The sequence below is a fragment of the Crocodylus porosus genome, unplaced genomic scaffold (genome assembly GCF_001723895.1).
Source record: "Crocodylus porosus isolate Cpor-Errol unplaced genomic scaffold, CroPor_comp1, whole genome shotgun sequence".
NCBI lineage: Eukaryota > Metazoa > Chordata > Crocodylia > Crocodylidae > Crocodylus > Crocodylus porosus.
Genome location: NW_017728928.1, coordinates 10529415 through 10547693, shown reverse-complemented (window position 1 = coordinate 10547693; position 18279 = coordinate 10529415). Strand labels below are relative to the sequence as shown.

The 18279-nt window shown below is 52.6% G+C and overlaps 2 protein-coding genes across 2 annotated transcripts in view; both read left to right on the top strand.

Moving 5' to 3' along the window:
- The first annotated feature begins 5244 nt into the window (after positions 1-5244).
- Positions 5245-12916, top strand: RSAD1 (radical S-adenosyl methionine domain containing 1). The gene is made up of 9 exons (XM_019542806.1): positions 5245-5286; positions 5918-6051; positions 6211-6415; positions 6564-6929; positions 7095-7158; positions 7499-7646; positions 7900-7954; positions 8962-9065; positions 9156-12916. Exons 1-9 carry the CDS (start codon positions 5245-5247, stop codon positions 9259-9261), a joined length of 1224 nt encoding a protein of 407 aa, XP_019398351.1. The 3' UTR covers positions 9262-12916.
- A 3129-nt stretch (positions 12917-16045) lies between these two features.
- MYCBPAP (MYCBP associated protein) overlaps positions 16046-18279 on the top strand; it is a 16198-nt gene continuing 13964 nt past the window's right edge. Inside the window, exon 1 of the mRNA XM_019542486.1 lies at positions 16046-16307. Within this exon, the coding sequence (XP_019398031.1) occupies positions 16181-16307 (127 nt within the window). The 5' untranslated portion in view covers positions 16046-16180. The remainder of the gene's footprint in view (positions 16308-18279) is intronic.

The following is an 18279-nucleotide window of genomic DNA, read 5'->3' as shown; positions in this document are numbered from 1 at the left end:
TTTTCACCCCCTTGTCCAAGTTGCTAATGAAGAAGTTGAACAGCGCAGGCCCGAGGACCAAGCCCTGGGAAACCCCACTGTCCACATCCCTCCAGGTCGAAGACCCATCCACCACCACTCTCTGGCTGTGGCCCTCCAGCCAATTTGCCACCCATCTGATTGTGTAGGCGTTGACACCACAGTTGCTTAATTTTTTAATGAGGATGGGGTGACAGACAGTGTCAGAGGCCTTCCTAAAGTCCAGAAAGATTACGTCCACTGCTACCCCTGCATCTATGGATTTGGTGACCTGGTCGTAGAAGGCCACCAGATTGGTCTGACAGGACCTGCTGCTAATGAACCCGTGTTGGTTGCCCCTAAGCATAATCTCTCCTGCTGGCCCCTTGCAGGTGTGCTCCTGCATAATTTTCTCAAAGAGCTTCCCCAGGATTGAGGTAAGACTAATGGGCCTATAGTTTCCTGGGTTCTCCTTCCTCCCTTCTTTGGAAATGGGGACCACACTGGCTCTTTTCCAGTCCTTCACCTCACCAGAGCACCACAAGTACTCGTGCAGCCGTGCCAGGGGTCCTGCAATGACCTTTGCTAATTCCCTCAGTACTCTGGGGTGGAGATCATCTGGACCTGCTGATTTGAACACACCTGGTCCCACCAGAAGTTCCCTGACTAGGTCCTCACTGACCCTGGGCCTGTCTGCGCCTCCCCTGGGTCTGTCCAAGATCCCGGTGGGGGAGATGTCCCAGTCCCTGCTCAGAAAAATGTTTTTTATAAGTGATTTATTTTTTATTTGAAAACTATTAGCAAATCCCCCTTCAATCTCCAGACTCTTCTTTAGTCTTTCTGCCCAAGTCATCTTTCCCAGGCCTCAAATAATTTTTGTTGTCTCCTCTGGATTTTTCCTATTTTGTTCACATCTTTCTTGATGTGAGGGACCCAAAACTGGACACCGTACTCCGTGTGTGGCCTTGTCAGTGCCAAATAGAGCAGGAGAAATCACTTCCCTTGATTAGCAAGTGGTACCTCTATGAATACAGCCTAGTTTGCACTAGCCTTTGTTCCAAGAGCACACTGTTAGCTCATAGTCAGCTTATGGTCTCCTGTGACCACCTGGTTCTCTCCTGAGGCCCAGGCAGTCCTTCCCCAGTGCATCTGTGCATGCAGTGGTTATGCCCTAAATGCAGGATGCTAGAAGCAGAGCTGCTCAGTGACTAGCAATGGGATTTAGTGCCATTGGATGGTGTGGGATGGTGGTGGAGGAAAAGAAGAGCAATGCCCCTGGTTGGGTAGTAGTCTATCTTCTCCATTGTCTGTGGGAGAAGATAGACTACGACATGGTGGGAACAGGAGGGAAAGAGACAGGAAGAGATGACAGTCAGACTGATCACCATGTTTGGAGTCGGGAAGGAGTTTTACCCCACGGTCAGACAGGTAAGGACTGTGGAGGATTTTGCCTTCCTTTGCAGCTGGTGGCCTGGCCCTTTATCTGGGATCCTCTGAGCATATATTAGCAACCTTTTACAGAAGCAGGGCACTGGCTGCCATGGTCCCCCTGCTTTAACTGGGGCAGGTTAGGGGGTGTCATGTCTTGTGCTGTGTCAAAGTTGATGGTAGTTTTACTGAGAGGTTAGATGATGGATTTGTATAGGATGGTTTGAATAGGCCTGATTCTGCCTCAGGCAGGGGGGTTGCACTAGATGAGCTATGGAGGTCCCTTCCAGTCCAACTTCTCTATGATTTTTATGATTGTCTTTTATATGCCCCAATTAACGTAACAGGGAGGAAGTGAGCCCTTGCCAAACACAAGAAGCTAACTACATAGAGTGACTTGCACAGCTGACCGAGATGACATCTGTGCTTATGTTTCTTGATTACACCCACAGATTTGGAGTTGGGGATGGCCTGCAGGAAGTGAGTGCATGTGTCAAACCTGGGAGGGGGATTTTTCTGTATATTTTGGATGGAGTTTGCAATGAGATGACTCAGGAGGCTTTTGAGTATCTGCACTGCCTACCCCTCTTCAGCAAAAAAGGACTTCCTGCAATCCTGCTGCCCTAAGCATTTAGCTAATTTGGGGCTGGGTTCGGTTGTTTTCTTTAGAAGGAGGAATTGATTATATGAGACAATGCTTTCTTTCACACGGTGTTGTTTAGCTCTAAACCAAGCCCTGCTCCCTCGAACACAGCAGAAATAATTGTCCCTTCTCACAGGTCCCAAGTTTGCCTCTCCAGAGAGTCCCAAGATCTCCATCCCTTTGCTGACTCTTCGGGACATTCTCACAACTGTTTCTCTCATTCTCCCCTTACCCCGCACAGCTCAACAAAAAATCCTATAGCCCCTGGGTTTGCAACTGGTCCAGGGACTTAACTGCCTGTTCTACGTAGAAGAGATGCTGCTGCAGCCAGAGATCAAGTTGTGAAGGGATGGGAAAAGCCCACCAAGTCTGGGAAATTGTTCTCAAAATTTGGGATGAAGAAGTGATTTCAACAATGTTTCACATAATTGTCCCAACACACGAATAGCAGCTTGATGGTAATGGGTTTCACTTCTCTGAGCATGACCACAACAACCAAGCTATTAGACTGCACTTCTCAGTCATGAGGAGCTGGGGGCCCTTGCTGGGGAGAGGTGTCCATATTGCTCATGTCACTTTTACATTTCACACCAGCAGAGGCCAGAGTCCAACAGGCCACGAAAGTGAGTAAGCCTCTCCCAGAACAAGTGTGGGAACTCCAATGGAGCATCATGGCAAAGCCAGCACTGGCACTGCTGGTGCTATTATGCACCTAGTCAGTGGAAAGGTGACTTCCCAGCCACAGTCATATGACGTCCGGCCCTGCTTTCATTAAATTTCATCAGCCAAGTCTTTTGGGTTCTGGTTGGCGCTTAGAGGGGAGAGAGCCAGGGGCAGTGGGAGCTGTGGGGGGCTGGTCAGATCATGGCACGTTCTTCTCTCAGTCAATCCTAACTCAGTTCCCCAGCACGGTATGGGGCGCTGTGCTGCTGCAGGCACCGTCCTTGCACTGCGTTAAATAAGGAAAACACTTGCCACTGCACTGATGCAGATTAACTGAGGTTCTCAAAGGCCACGTGGCACTTCACGTAAGTGATGGAGAATTAGCCCCAGTGTCCTGGCCAGTTCTAATTTAAGAAATTACCTTCTGCCCAATTAAATTCCCTTCTCAGCACCAGCTGCCAAAGGCATTGCTCACTTCCTGCCCAGGGTGGTTACCTAACGCCAATGTGCTCTCTTAAACAGCTGTGGCGTTCTGCCCCAGGGACAGCTGCTTTTCAGCTGTGGATGAAATGGCTCATGCATTAGGAAAGCACCTTGGGATCTGCCCAGATGAAAGGCGCAGCGCGAACATAAGTTATTCATGCAGACAGCCTGGAAGAGAGCCACTGCTCAATGCAGCTCCCACCAGAAAGGGAAGGGAAAAATAGATTCCACTGGCAAACAATATCCAGACTCTGTCCCCGTCACCCCCACCTGGTACCAGGACTCCCAGCCCCGCTGAAGGATTCAAACAGCTGAGGAAGCATCTGCAGTGCCTGCTGCTGATAAGAGCAGCCCCTTGCCCATACGCATGCAAGGTCATACCTGCTAATACAAAAAAGTTCCTTGGTGATTGCAAATGCGTCATCTAACTTTGCTCTGATGCATGGCCAGGTAGGAGATGTCTGACTCCAAGAGAGCTGTGGGGAAGCTAAAGGAGATAAGTTCATTGGTGTGATGCCAGCCTGACTTTTCAGCTGCAGTGTGGTATGTATGGCCTGATTGTCATTCTAGCCACGGCTGAGATAGAGATGCCACCTGCTGCCAGGTCGGAGAATGACTGGCAGGCCCAGCAGAATTGCCCTGTGAAACTGGATACTAGAGTCTGTCCAGGGTTAGCCGTGCTGTGGGACATGTCCTGGGGGCTGTCAAAGGGCAACCCGTGTAGAGGACACTGCTGTCCTCCAGTCTGCACTCACCACTGTTGTGCAGACTGGAGGAATGTGCTTCTCTTTTCCAACTTGAAGCCTGAGGGCTGGGAGGATTGTCCACACACCAATTTTAGGTCTACATTTTCATCTGGTCCACCAGTTTGCCCCAGGCCCCGCTCCGTGTTTGACTCCATTTCCCAGTGTCTGGGCTAACAGACAAGCCTCAGCCCTGTACACTGAGACCTGGGTACTCCTTCCAGCTCTGCCACTGACTTGCCGTGGGACCTTGGGCAAGTCTAGGGAATTCAAGGGGGTGTGCGTGTGCAAGGGAGGGGTGTGCGTGTTGTTTTGTTGGGATAGGGATGACCCTGCTTCAAGCAGGGGGTTGGACTAGATGAGCTGTGGAGGTCCTTTCTAGCCCTCCTACTCTAATAAGGCCCTGCCACACATTCACATTAAAGCTGGGTGGAAACCAGCTGTAGAGTTGTAACACATTTTCAAGCACTAGCACTGTAGCTGACTGGTTCTTTGTAGAGCTGGATGAGCTTTTTCGTGGCATGATAATTACTCTGCATGTGACTGGACACATGTGCAAGGTAATTCTCAGGAGATAAAAACCTCCATCCCACCACGCAAAGAGCTGACCAGCTGCAGAATTAGTGCTTGAAGACTTGTTACAGCTTTATAGCTGGTTGCTATTTGAACATGGGGCAGGGCTCCTATATTACAACATTGACTGGTTCATGGTGCAATAAATTTGGACCAGCCATATGTGCAAAGTAATGCTCACACCGTTCACTGGTGAATTGTACAATAAATGCAGCCTGGGCTGCATGTGCAAAGTAATGCTCACTCCATAAAAAGGCCATCCCGCTCTAAAAAGAGCCAGCTGGCTACAGGGTTAGTGCTTGAAGACTTGTAACAGCTTTATAGCTGGTTGCTTTCCCGTTGTATTTTGAACATCCCCCCCAAAGACCACTACCACCAATCATCCTCCGCTGCCAGGGGCTGCAAAGAAGAAGGCAGTTTTGAACTGGGCCGGAGCCCTGCGTATGGCAAGTAGCTGGTTCATCATATTTAGACTGGCCACACGTGCACAGTAATTAATTAACAGGTCCATGCCTAATTGTCACGCAGTTTGCTGGCTCGCCCCAGCCCCCCTGCAAGGTCCATAAAAAATGAGCGGCTCCAGAGCCAGAGCCGGGCGAGGTGACACAAGGTTGCACTGCGCACGCGCGGCTCCGGGTTGAGGGCGCGGCCAGGCCCCCGCTTGCCCGTCTGCGGAATGGGAGGTGCCGGCCCCGGCCCCGCCCCCGCCCAGGCATGGCGGCGCGGCGCGGCCTGGCCGCGGCGCTGTACGCCCACGTGAGTGCTTGCACGCCCGCCCCGGGCACACTTGCCCCGCACGCGTGCTGCCCCCTGGCAAGGGGCGCCGTGCTCGGGGGCGCGGAGGGTCTCGCCCCAGCCTTTGGGCGGATGGCGGGGTGTTGCGGCTTTGTTCTTCCGCCAATCGCTCGGACGCTTCCTTGGGCCCCAGCTGCCTTCCTGCCCCCGGGCGGGGGCTGGGCTCCGCGATCCCCTCACGTCCCTGACGTCTGCGCTTCGGGAATGGCGGAAACCTTCGCCGCTTCTTTTCACTGGATCTATAACTATAAACGTCTGCAACGGAAAGCGCTACGGTTGTCGTATTCCCGAAGCGCGGCCTCTTCACGACAGCAGGCGAAGTCGTGAGAGTCGGCAACGCTGAGGCGGGCAGGGAGGCCGAGGCCCAGAGGGCCGGCGGCTCGCCCGAGCTCACCCCGGAGTCGGTGGCCCGCCCCCCGGCACACCCACGCGGTCTCGGAGCCCCATTCCCGCTCCGACGGCCGCGCTCCCCCGTTGCCTGTGGGGAGCCTGCTTCCCGGGCGCATGCGCCTGGCTGCCTTCCCCCCTCTCCGAGGGCTGCGCTGTCACGTGCTGCCTGCCAAGAGGGCTGTCTCCTTCCCGTGTCCCGTAGTGGCCCTACTGCCTCAAACGCTGCAGCTACTGCAACTTCAACAAGTACATCCCCCGGGGCCTCGATGAGGCAGTGGTGCGACGCTGCCTCGCCCGGGAAGCCCAGACCCTGATCCAGCTGAGCCAAGTCCAGAGGTGGGTGCAGCCCCCAGAGGGTGAGGATAGGGTACGGGAGAGGGACGCTCTCGTGTGCTTTGTCCTGGGCAGCCCGGGTCCCTGGGGTGCGGAGTGGGGCGCGAGGCGCTCTGGCAGCAACACGTGCGCGCTGTGGGGCTCGGGGCCTCTTCCCAGCAGGATCAGCTCCGTGTTTTTTGGCGGGGGGACGCCAAGCCTGGCCAGCCCGCTCACCATCGCGGCGGTGCTGGAGACCGTTTCCCAGTGCGCTCGCTTGGCGGCAGACGCGGAGGTCACTCTGGAAGCCAACCCCACCTCGGCCGGGGCCTCGCGGCTGGCGGGCTTCCGGGCAGCCGGTGTCAATCGCCTCTCTATTGGCATCCAGGTGAGAGGGTGCATCTGCCTGCCCCCCTCACCTGATCTCCCTCCATCCTCGCGCTCTGCCCGTGCTCTGGTGCCCTTCTCATCCCTGCCCAGAGCCCCCTTTCTCCTGCGTGGCTGGCGCGGTCTCACCAGGCCTCTGTTCCCTGCAGTCGGTGGACGATGCGGAGCTCCAGCTCCTCGGGCGGGACCACACGGCGGATGAGGCTTTGAGGACCCTGGAAGAGGCCAAGAAACTGTTTCCAGGACGTACGTCCATCGACCTCATCTTTGGCCTCCCGGGCCAGAGCGTTGCCTCATGGGCCAGGGGGTTGGAGCGCCTGCTTCAGCTGTGCGACGACCACGTGTCTCTGTACCAGCTTACGCTGGAGCGGGGCACCTCCCTCTTCAAGCTGGTGCAGCAGGGTGCCCTGCCTACGCCCGAGCAGGACATGCTGGCTGAGATGTACGAAGTAGCACGGCGGATGCTGCAGGATGCGGGCTTCCGGCAGTACGAGGTCTCCAACTTTGCCAGGAACGTGAGTCCCGGCCCTTGGCAGGCCCGGCTGGGTGCTCTGCCTGGGGGGGGGTAGCCAAGCTGGGGGCTTCTGTGACTGCTGGGAGGGTGTGAGCTCCTTCTGGGCTGCGGTCCAAAGAGACACTGTCACTTTCTGTGGCTTACCCTGTACCATCTTCTCCTGCAGGGCGCACTCAGCACCCACAACCTGTCCTATTGGCAGGGCAGCCAGTACATTGGGATTGGGCCAGGTGAGTTCATCTGCTAGGAAGTCAGGAGGCCTGGGGTATTACCACGGTGGGGATGCACAGGGCTGGGAGGCAGCCTGGCTAATGGGATCCCCATTCGCCTCTGCCGGGAGCTGCCGTGAGGGAGTCTGTCCCTGCTTCTTTCCCCCTAGCTGAGTTCGCTGCCAGCATTGACTGTCTGGGTGCCATGGGTGGTGATCTTCTCTGCAGGGCTTCATATCCCACTCCCTCTCAGCCCCGTGGATCTAACACACGAGACAGGAGTGTGGCAAGGAGAAGCATGAGTGTGACGAGCTCTGGGAGGGAGGGAGCTATGCTGCAGGAAGGCCTGTCTCTGTGCCAGGAGCCCACGGGAGGTTTGTGCCCCGAGGAAGTGGTGCGAGCCTTCGGGAGGCCCGGATACAGACCCTGGAGCCGGACAACTGGATGAAGGAGGTGCTGGCCTGGGGACACGGGACCAGGAAGCGGGTTGCACAGAACCCACTGGATGTGTGAGTATTGGGCAGGATAAAGTGGCCTCTTGCCGGGGCAGCATCTGACTCCTCTAGAGGGGGACGTTCCAGGGCAAGTGACCATGGCTGAGCTACAACTGCAGAGCTTGATGCTAAGATGCTTCTGCAAGCTCGAGCTCATGAAGCTTCCCCTGTTGTGCTCTGGTACTTCTAGGCCTTGCTGCACCTTCAGCCTCGCATGCAGGAGCCCTCTAGAGGCTGCATAGTCACCCAGCATCTCCCTCTGTTGTAGGCTGGAGGAGATCTTGGCTCTGGGGCTCCGCACGGATGTTGGGATTGCGCACCAGGTGAGAGACACATCTCCGCTGCAGCAGCCTGTTCAGAGGCTGGGGCAGGAGAGCAAGGTTTGTGAGTGTGGATCTCATGGCAGGGGAGTGGCTTCCCGGTAGTTAATCACTGCACAGAGAAGGATTTGGCATGGAGCAGCCAGTTTTATTGGGGCTCTTGATAGACATTGTTTGCTTGTCGGGATTCCTGAGCCATCCTTTCCTCTAAGCGTTGTCATGAGGTATCCTAAGATCTTGAGAGGGCATCTTTGTTTAGTAGCTTCCTGAAATAAGAGTATACTTGGTAATACATCCCTGCTGCCTGGCACAGCAGGGTCTGCCTGGGCAGTACACCAGTCTAGTATGTAGGGACCTTGTCTGGTGCCATCCAGCCTTGGTGCCACCTTGACTTTGGGGGCTGGGAGGGGAGTAGGGGAGTTCAGACTTCACTGACTGTTCAGTTCTGGTCCATTGGGGTAGGTGTATTACTCAGTGGACCATGCAGACACTTCCCAGGACTGCAGGCTGTGGAAGCCTAAGGGGCTTTTTATCCTGCCTCCTCTCTTTTTAATGGGCATAGCTCAGCACCATAGACCATGTGCTGCTCTTCTGGAGCCAGCTGCTAGAGGTGCAAACAGGTCGGCTACTGAAATGAGTAGTTATGTATGTAGCTGGTTGCTCTCTCTTCATCCTGAGCTTGCCTGCCAGTCCCCTACCTAGAATCCTGGCAGCCCTCGGTGAACTTGTAGTATCGGCCCTGCTTCACCAGAGATGATAATCAGACAACGGGGGGAAAAAATATTACCATTTTTCAGGCCCCACTTCTGTCTGGGCCCCCGGGCAGCCACCTGGTTCGCCCATGCCTGTGTCCGGCTCTGCTGCCTGCTGCACCCATCTCCAGGCTGTGCCTGACTCTGCAGAAGGGGAACTAGCTCAGGGAGGCCCCAGGTCTCGAGGGAGGCTTTCTTCCTACCCTCCGATGAAACTAACCCCGCATTTAGTGGGCTTCTCTTTGTTCTGCCCCCCAGCACTGGCTGCAGTTTGCTCCCAGCCTGAGCCTGTGGGATGCATTTGGAGCCTCAGAGGAAGTGAAGGAGCTGGAGGACCAGGGCTTGCTGCTTTTGGACCACAGGTGAGACACAGCCTGGAGAGCGTGAGTGTGCATAGAGGGGCTTTTGTTTACTGGTCGGTGAGACTGATCCATGTCCTGCTTTCTCCTCAGGGGACTAAGATGCTCTTGGAGGGGTTTGGCTGTGCTGGATTCTCTGCTACCAACTCTTCTCAACCAGCTCCAGCAGACCTGGGCAGACAGGGTATCTCCTACCTGATAAGTCCCTGCCAGAGGAGGCAAGGGTTTGTCTCGGCACATGCAGACAACCCCAAGCAGACAGAATCCATGAGGGGGAACTGGAACATGGATAGATCTTGCCTCCAATCTGAAAAGCATTTTAGAGGGAGCACTTAATCCCTAAGTATCTGGAGATCTGTTACCATGCTGGATCTCAGGGTAAGGGCCCCTCTGGGAGAAGTTGCACCTATGCAGAGCAGAAAAGACACCAGTTTTTTGCTTTCCAAGCACCCTGTGTGCTAAGTGCTATGGAGAATAAAATGGGTGAAGTACATTTTAGCTTTAGAACGAATGCAAAGGGAAATCAAGCATTGGCTTCTGCAATTACAAAAACATGAGGAAGGGAGGTCCTGCACTATGCAGGCAGCCTGCAGTCTGCTCATTCCAGCAGAGAGCAGTAAGGGACAGCACAAATCCTGCCTGAGCAAAACTCCTTAGAGGGACTTTGCACCCATAGCTCCCCAGAAAGGGGATCACCCCCCAAAAGGGGATATCTCGCTCCCTGCCTGGGGTTAGCTCTGTGACTGCTGGGTTTCTTTGTTTGGATCAGACTTTCCCTTTGCTCTGTTATACCGGAGTGAGTGAAGGGTTTGCTGGCAAGACTTTCAATATGCTTGGCCTTGGGACTCCAGTGTTGATACCTCCAGCCCAGTTCAGAAGCAGGACTCGGTGTCTATAACTCATCTCCTTTTATTGTTCTTGCTGCCCTGAGTGCTAGAGCCGCAGGCAGGTGGCGGGAATTGCAGAGACCCATCTCCCACTACCCCGGAGAGCTGGGAAGAGGCAGACCCTACCTCCAAGGCGTGCACATTGTGAAGCCCCCATTCTTTACCATGCAGACTGCATATGGGTATTGGTCACCTTCCCAGGGGATTCACTGCTGCACTGACCACATCGGGGTGGGGGGCTCTGTCCACTTTTACCAGCAGAGTGCTTGCCATCCACGTCTATAATCCACAGAATATAGAGCTTGGGCAGGGTACTCCAGTCTGCCAACATGCCATGCCTGGGTAAAGGGGCAGATAGGCCCAACATCGGCTGAGTCCAGCAGACCAGCTCAGTGCAATATCTACTGGATCACATAGCTTCTCCCTGACTTCTGTAAGATCACTTCCCTTCCCTTTTGAAACCAAAGTGAGGGCTGATACTACTATACAGGAGCTGGGCTGCCCTTCCACGCTTTGTGAAGGAACAGCTATTGGGAGCTTCTTCAGGTGTGCATCCAACATGGAGTGACTTGCTCATGCAGCCCCTTGTTATGTGCAGCTGTAACCAGTCACTTGGATTGTGAAATTTAATGAGTCCAAAGTTATCTTGACATTTTAACCAGCAAGTTGTTCTTGATATTAATCTGGTCTTGGTAGCGATGGAGTGGTGGGGTAGCTATGATAGTCTATGGAATTATGCTGGAGGCAAGGATATTTTGGGGTGTACTGTCTTTTATTGGACTAATTGCATGCTTCTGGGAGTTTTTTTTTGTTTTGTTTTGTTTTTTTAGACAAGCTTCTTCAGCACAAAGGGGTACTTCTGTGGGTCTGAGAGCTTGGGCTGCATTTGCTTCTGAAACAGTAATTACAGTTTAGCTCTAAAATCAATATTTGGAGTCCAGTGTAGATAACAGCTTTCAAGCCCTGGTGACAGTTGTTCAATTGGACAATAATCACTTAAGATCTTCACCTGAATTGTTTTGCTGAACAGTTGGGGGTTTTTTGTTTTGTTTTGTTTTTGTTATGAGCTCCCTGAATGTGAAGAGGGCAGCAGAAAGCACAGTGCAAGTGCAGTGCAGAGCAGGTTCTGGATGTTGCAGAGAGTCTTTAACCATGAGGGCTCTGCATGATTTCGTAGTGGGAGGGGAACAGCTGTGAGTGAAAGCTTCAGCCATTCAGCAGTGAGAAGTAGCTGATGCCTGGCCTAGGGTCTTAACATCTGCTTTGGATGGAGAGATTTGGGAAGCTGGGATTCTCACGTTAGCTCCATCACTGTGTCGTAGCAGAGACGGACAGAAGGAGCAGTAGTTGTAGCGTCCCATGAAAAGTTTCCACAGCTTACACGTACCTCCCCTTCATGTTGCAGGGTAGGATGGCATCAGCCTTGGGGAGGAGAAGGTGAGTTACTGACAGCAGGGGTGGGGAGGTTGGACCATGCGACCCAAAGACGAGAGTCCTGCAGTGCAACAGCAAGAGGTTGCCTGGTGTATTGAGTGATGTCAACATGAGATTGGCCCACAAATCGCGTTGCACAAGCTGCAGTTAGAATATTAATTAGTAACATTGGAGACACTCAAGGACTTCAGCCTGGGTCTGACACCTTCATTGTTATGGCTAATGAGTAATGATCTCTGCTTGCAAGTGCATTCATGTGAGCTGAGGTCCTCTCCTGTGTCACTGTATGAGTAAACCATGGGCCAGGACAGTTGTAAATGTTTTGCATTGCTAAATACAGATCTGCATTTCAGTAACCAGTGCACTTCTTTTTTTCCAGCTTCAGCTGTGATACCAGGGCTACTGTTCCCTACTTGGAGTGACTAAAAGTCTATTTCTGACTGATCGAACCAAAACAAAGCCCCAAACATGTCTTAATTTGATATTACACTGATGCGTGGCACCTGCATCTCCCAGTTTAGGGCCCATAGTGCTAGGGGCTGTACATACACATAGCCAGCGGTGATCCCTGCCTTGAGAAGCTTTTACAGCATTAGGAGACATGATGGGACAAAGGTGGGCAAAAGGAAATGTATAATCAGTGGTCAACAGCTGCTTGTTACTCATTGGTGTAGAGTTAGGCAAAATCAAACTCCTTTCCTCATAAGTAGACATCGTGGCTTGTTGATCTTGTCTCTTGGCCTTTGACTCATTCAGACTCAACACCAAAAGGTGTCTTTATCTTGCTGAGTTCTAAAGGGGCCAAGAAGGTCTGGTGGGATCTTTAGGCTATAGGAGAATAAACCAAAACATCAGCAAAATCAGGTATGTTCCCTTCATCTTCATTATGACTGGGGAAAGCAAGAACAAAATTTTCCAAATGCAGCTCCATTTGGCTACATGAGGAAAGGAGAGTGATTCTTAACCAAGGTGTCTTGAGATCCTTTGAAGGGTATGGTAAACTTGGAGGAGATAAGAGAAGTGTGAGGACATGAACAGATAAGAGCAGGTCCAGGCTCTCCCTGCCTGGATGCTTTTGCACCACCATAGTTTGGCCCTTTCCAAGGAGGTAAATGCTGCAGTAATTGAGTGAGGTTTTTAAAATTGGGTACTGCTTAATTCACAGTAGTTATAGAGGGACCTTAAGTTAGGAGGAGTGCCTTGAGTCTGAAAAGGTTGAGAACCAGCACACTGTGCCAATGGCCAAATTGTGCCTTTGGTGATGCTTACATTGCTCCACTGGCTTTGGGCACCAGTCACAGTGGGCCATGGGCCAAAATTAGTGGGGAAAAGCTGGAGAAAGAGGGAAGACCTTTCTTCTGGAGCCTTCAAGAAGAAACAAATACAAAGGAAGTCTACAGCTAATGCAGGCTACTTAAACATTTGAGTTGTATCCCTTTGAACCAAGCATGGTGCTTGTCTCACTGGATGACTAATGTCTGCTGTAAAAGCATCATAGTTTCTTTCAGCAAGATGACATTCACATCTACCCTACGTCTGCAGGAAATTCCTATTAATGTCTGACTGGTCTGAATTCCCATCCAGGGCCTGGGCTAGAGTCCATCCAAATCAGCAGAAGGGCTCACATGGATGGCAATGATTTTCTTTTTCTTTTTTTTTTTTTTCTATTATAACAAAGGTTTGAAGAGGACAAGATAGTCCTTTAGAGGAGATGCTCAGGGACTGAAATACCCCAGGAGTGTGGGTCTTTCCTTTTGCTTAATCCAGTGTCAACCAGGCATAACTCCAAATCAATGGCATATGGAAAGCAGCTTTAGGGCTATTACTTTATTGGCTATCAACCAGGTACGTTCTACTTCATTGCAGTTATTGCACAAGGCAGAGTTGCCTGTTGGGTAGAGAAAACCGCAAGCTGAGAGGTCCTTTTGTACACACAACCTCACCATACTTCATTCTCCCCATATCTGTATTTACATCATTTGCAGGTAATAATACTCAGGCAGCTCAGAGAGGCCCAGGGGAAAAAAAGCACATAAGATGAGCACAGTCTCACAAATATGGGGGAAATAAGACAGCTGAATGGCATGCAGTGAAGCTCAATTTTCCCTCATTGCCAGATCCTGATTGTATCAAGAATTACTGACTAATAACTAGTAATTTCACGTGAGTTAAAACAACAACACTGGCCCATCCCCAGTAATTAGGAAGGGCCACCATTTCTACTTCCTGAAGGACTGGCATGTTTACCTGCCATCCAGGTGAAATGCATGATTAAATTTCCCCAGGGCTGAGGAAACGTGACTCATGTTCTCCTCCTCCTTGGTCCCAGTTGGAGACAGGGATATTTTCATCAACCTTGATAAGAGTCCCCCGTGCCTTCTGGTAGTGGCTGTGTGCCGTTCTGGGAATAGCTGGGGGTCATTCAGAAAGGGTCCAATGCATGTAATAGGGTTGTGCTGGGAAGAGGAGAGCTCATGTCAGGGCGAGGTTTCGTAAATCTGTCTAGCGGGCTAAGATGAGATTGGCCCAGCTTAGCCACCCGCTTCCAGCCCTGCATGCACCCGTGTGCCTTAGTGTGTCAGGTTGCTAGCCTGAGCCAGTGAGACATTTTTTAGGTGAATATCTGGGAATTCCTCTCGGTTCTGCCACTAAAAATCACCCTTCTCCCTTTTTAGCAGAATCCAGGAAAACCCCAGCTCTGTGTTTTTGGGGACTTTAGGAGGGGGTGCAAAAGTCCTCAGTGAGTTGTAGAGAAGTAGCCTCAGTGGTCTGTGTCCGCGGCAATGGGAAGCTTTATGTATAGGGAGATGCAAGATTGAAAAGGCCTCCTCTTCACTGAGGTGCATTGAGACAATGGCGATAAGAAAGTTGGGGGTCTCCTGAAGGCAGTCTTGGTGTCATTTGGGGCTCCTGAGTGATGGAGGGATCAGAATTGGAAGAAAAATGAATGTCGGTGCCAGTATCTCATCGTATTTATCAGTGCTGGCTGGGGCAGATGAGAGGAACCCCCCCAGTGTCTGACAAATGCACATTGGGAGCACAGTCACCCTGGCCTGCACCACTAAGCTCAAACCAGAAGTGGATGCTGTCCGCTTCATTCAAAATAGCCGTGGCCTTCAGGCTTCAAGCAAGCTGCTAAAGCAGCTCTTCTCCAGGCTGGTGGGTGCCTAGCACGAAGCAGATGTCTGTGGTGTGAGCCGCAAGCTTCTTGCTAGGACTTGCCTTGGCCTCGACCTGCCCTGTCTGTTTGCTAATACAAGTGCTTGCAGGGGCATCCGGCATGGCCCCCTGGCAGCGTTCCTCCCAGGGTGGAAAGGGGGTAGCCACCTCAGCAGTTCTTTCGTGCAGTCCGTTGCACATGGGCACTTGGAAGGAGGTGGCCTCCAGCCACCGTCCAAATCTGCTCTTGAATGCAATGGGGGGTTGTAGCTGGTTTTCTGTACTGTGGCTGCTTCTGTGTTCGTGCCTCATCAGCATCATCCAGGTGGACAGGAAATGCTCCCGTGTCCACGGGGCACTGGCCTTGTAGAAGCTCCCGATACCCTGAAGGCGTTTCCATCCGGAGCGCCTCCGTAGCACTTGCTCTTTTCAAATGCAGTTAACTCGGTCTGACAGCATCAGACCTCGCTGGGCTGAGGCCAGGTTTGGAGCAGGGAAGTCGCTGGCGTCAGGGGTACTGTTTAATGAGCTAAGCTCCATCACGTGGGTTTCTCAGCATTTTTCAGTTACTAACTTCATGTGCAAGATGCTGGACTCCAGGTTCGCCCTCCAGCCTGACAGACGTGATGCCTGCTCCTAGGAGCACTGCAATCAAGCTAATTAGCCTTGGACCCTCCACGACACATGATCAGCACCTGCCAAGATCACTCTGCGATCAGATTGCTTCCCTGCCTCCGCCTCGTGCCTCTTTAGAGCTGCAAGACACAACCGCTGTGACAAGAGCAGCAAATGAAAGCACTTGTCATTTTGGCGGCTAACCATGCTGGAAGGAAACATGCAAAGCTTTCATCCAGCAAACTTGTGATACGGGGTTTCAAAAAGGCAGCGAGGGAGGAAATCAGAAGGACAAGACAAACAGCGGAGGAGGATGCTAGGAATGAATGAAATGGCTGGCCCGTCATTTTGCTTGGATGACGCTTTCTGTCTCCTTAGTCCCTCAGCCTGGAGCAGTGGCCGTCCTCTACTTCTGTGGTTGTGCAGAGGGAGATCGGGGGCTAGGAAGGGATCTTAGTGAGCATGAGCAGGCTGTGCTCTTGTGCCATCAAGGACTGCTCTAGAAAGGGAAGCAAGGCCGATCAGCTCTCGGGACTTCTAGCTGGTCTCCCTAACGCGGGGTGCAGCCCGGCCAGGCAGTGGTCCCCTCATGCCGTGCTTTGGCATGACCCGAGCGCATCTTTCCGACCAGGGCAATGAGGCATGTTCGGAAGAGATGACAAGTCTGCAAGCAGTGCTTGCTCTAGGCCCAAGATCTGCTTGAGAGCAGAGTGGCGAGTGGAGCTGGGAGAGGGCCTCTCCCAGGACCCAGTGCTGCATTGCGAGCTGAGCAGGCCTGTTGGTGCAGGGGCAGGCTTTTGGGGAGGGGGTTGGCAGCCCCTGGCACTGGCGGGCACGGCGCCTCTCGGTGCCCTGGTTACATCTCAGCTGCCCGGGGCCGGCGGTGAGCCGCCTCCCCGGGACGGCCGTGCAGCAGTCCTGGAACTCGCCTCTCCCGGCGCCCAGAGGCTGTGTTGCTAGAGACGGAGGGGTTTCCATGGAGACGGGTAGCGCCAGCCTGCCTGCTTGCCTGCGCTGGGCAGGATGCAACCGTCACTACAGGCCCTGAAGAAGGAGGCTCGACTTGCCCGCAAGGTCCCGTCCATCGTCTCCGTGTCTGACACCATCAGCAAGGCGAGCAAGAAGGACCCTCGCACCAAAACCCCGCCGGGTAGGAAGGGGGCTCGGGCCCTGTTGTGGGGCTCTGCTAAGGGGGGGGGGGGGCAGAGGGTCCCGGCAGGGCTTGGGGGTGCAGCCTGGGGCATTGGCATCATTGCTGCCAGGACGTGGGCAGAGAGCTTCCCGCTGCAAGCAGCGCTGCACTGGCTTGCAGCGGAGCCTCATATGAGAACTGCCATTGAACGGGTCGGGCCATAGGTCCACCGTGCCCGGTCTCCTGCGTCACGTGGGGGCAGACAGTGGATGCTGAAAGGGAGAGTGACCAGGGCTTTTTCCCCCACTGCCCCTCTCCTCCTTGTAGCCTCCAGCAATTTCAGGTATAGGAAGTCCTGGTGCAGAGACGGCGCCCCTCACTGCCATGCTCATCAGCCACCGCTGTCCCTTTCCTCCAAGCAGTGAACCTGGCTGAGCCTTCAGTTTCCTCCATCTCTTTTGGCAATGAGCTCTGCACTAATTATGGTAGCGTAAGAGTGACATCGTAGCCGTGATGGGTCTAACAACAGAGATCACCCCGACATCCTTGCCTCTTGCACCCTTTCATGACTCAGTGGATGAAAGAGAACTTTTTGTGAGTTTTAAACTTGCAGCCTCCTAGTGACCCCTAATTCTTGTATGGTGAGAGAGAGTCCATAATCCCAATTTACTGTCTCTTTGCTATTTAGTATTTTGTAGAGCCTTATTGTGCTCCCCCTCAAGGATCTCTTTTCTCAGCTGAACAGGCCTAGCTTCCTTAGTCTCTCCTCATCTGGAAACCCCTCCATACCTCTAATCATCCTTGTTGCCCTTCTCTGTCCCCTCTCTAGTTCTCCTATATTTTTTTCTAGGAGTGAGATTCAGAACGGGGCATAGTATTCAAGGTGTGGGCATGGGTCTCATGTTGCTGGTATGTGTCCAGGTGTAGGAACACGAGACTTGTTCATGTGAGACTCTTCAGGAAGAGAAAGTGGGGGCATCTCAATTTCATATTGGTATAACAGACTCTCCCTATGCCTGAAGAAGGGCGCTTGTGCCCAAAAGCTTGCAAAGAAACAATTTTTCCAACTATTTAGTTGGTCTAATAAAAGATATCCCATCTACCCAAAGAACCTTTTCTGCCTATGTCCTTAGACCACCACGGCTACCACCGCCAACCCCACGTTGCTGTGACAGCCAGTGGTTCCAGCTGATCTCTTGCTTTTTGAGGCTCCATGAAAAGATTGCCCCACCCCACCCTCTGCTTGGTCCACAGTGACCAGGGGGTTTCTTCAAACGGGGAAGCAGGATGTTTCCGATGCAGCACCTGCCCCTGCGCAGTTGATGGGGCATGCGGTTCAGCATGCTTGAATGTTTTCAATGGGCAACTTAACAGCTAAGGAGCACGGGGCTAAGTGAGCCTGCAAAAATAGCTGGGCACTTTGGCTGGCCCTGCCATCACTGGGCACGTGGATCAAAGTGGCACGTGGATCATGTGACACTATGATCCATTTTCCCAGAAAAATTGTAGACCCTTGAAGCAAATGAGTCCCAAATGCCAATGACAGTCTCTGAGGATGGTCAAAGTTGCTTCTGTGAAACGCAGTGCTCCCTCATGGTTTTAAAACACTTATTAAATGTACTTATCAGGGGCTCTCGTATGGGTACTGGGGCACAAAGTCAAGAGTTTTTTTTCGTTTTTTTTTAAGGGACTAGGAGAAAACTGCTAATTGACTGCGTCAGAATCAGGAAGCACAGTCTGGCTCTCGTACTCGTTGGCCTTCTAGTCAACAAGAAGTCCGTTTCTTTGAATACAGTGAAGGGGAGATCATTTTATAATGAATGTTTGTTTGAATGGCACATAAGGGTCCCAGTTAGAGGTCAGGGCATTGCTGCAGTAGGTCTATGCAGACACCTGAGAACAAGAGAGTCCCTGCCGTGACAACTTAGAGCAGGCCTTGGGGGCTCGGACAGTGAAGAAGTTCTTCCTTATGTCCAGCCTGAAATGGTCT

Coding starts and splice junctions, on each gene's coding strand:
- RSAD1 (XM_019542806.1), top strand. CDS start 5,245: ATGGCGGCGCGGCGCGGCCTGGCCGCGGCGCTGTACGCCCAC. Junction 5,287..5,917: donor CCGCGGCGCTGTACGCCCAC/GTGAGTGCTTGC, acceptor CGTGTCCCGTAG/TGGCCCTACTGCCTCAAACG. Junction 6,416..6,563: donor GCCTCTCTATTGGCATCCAG/GTGAGAGGGTGC, acceptor TGTTCCCTGCAG/TCGGTGGACGATGCGGAGCT.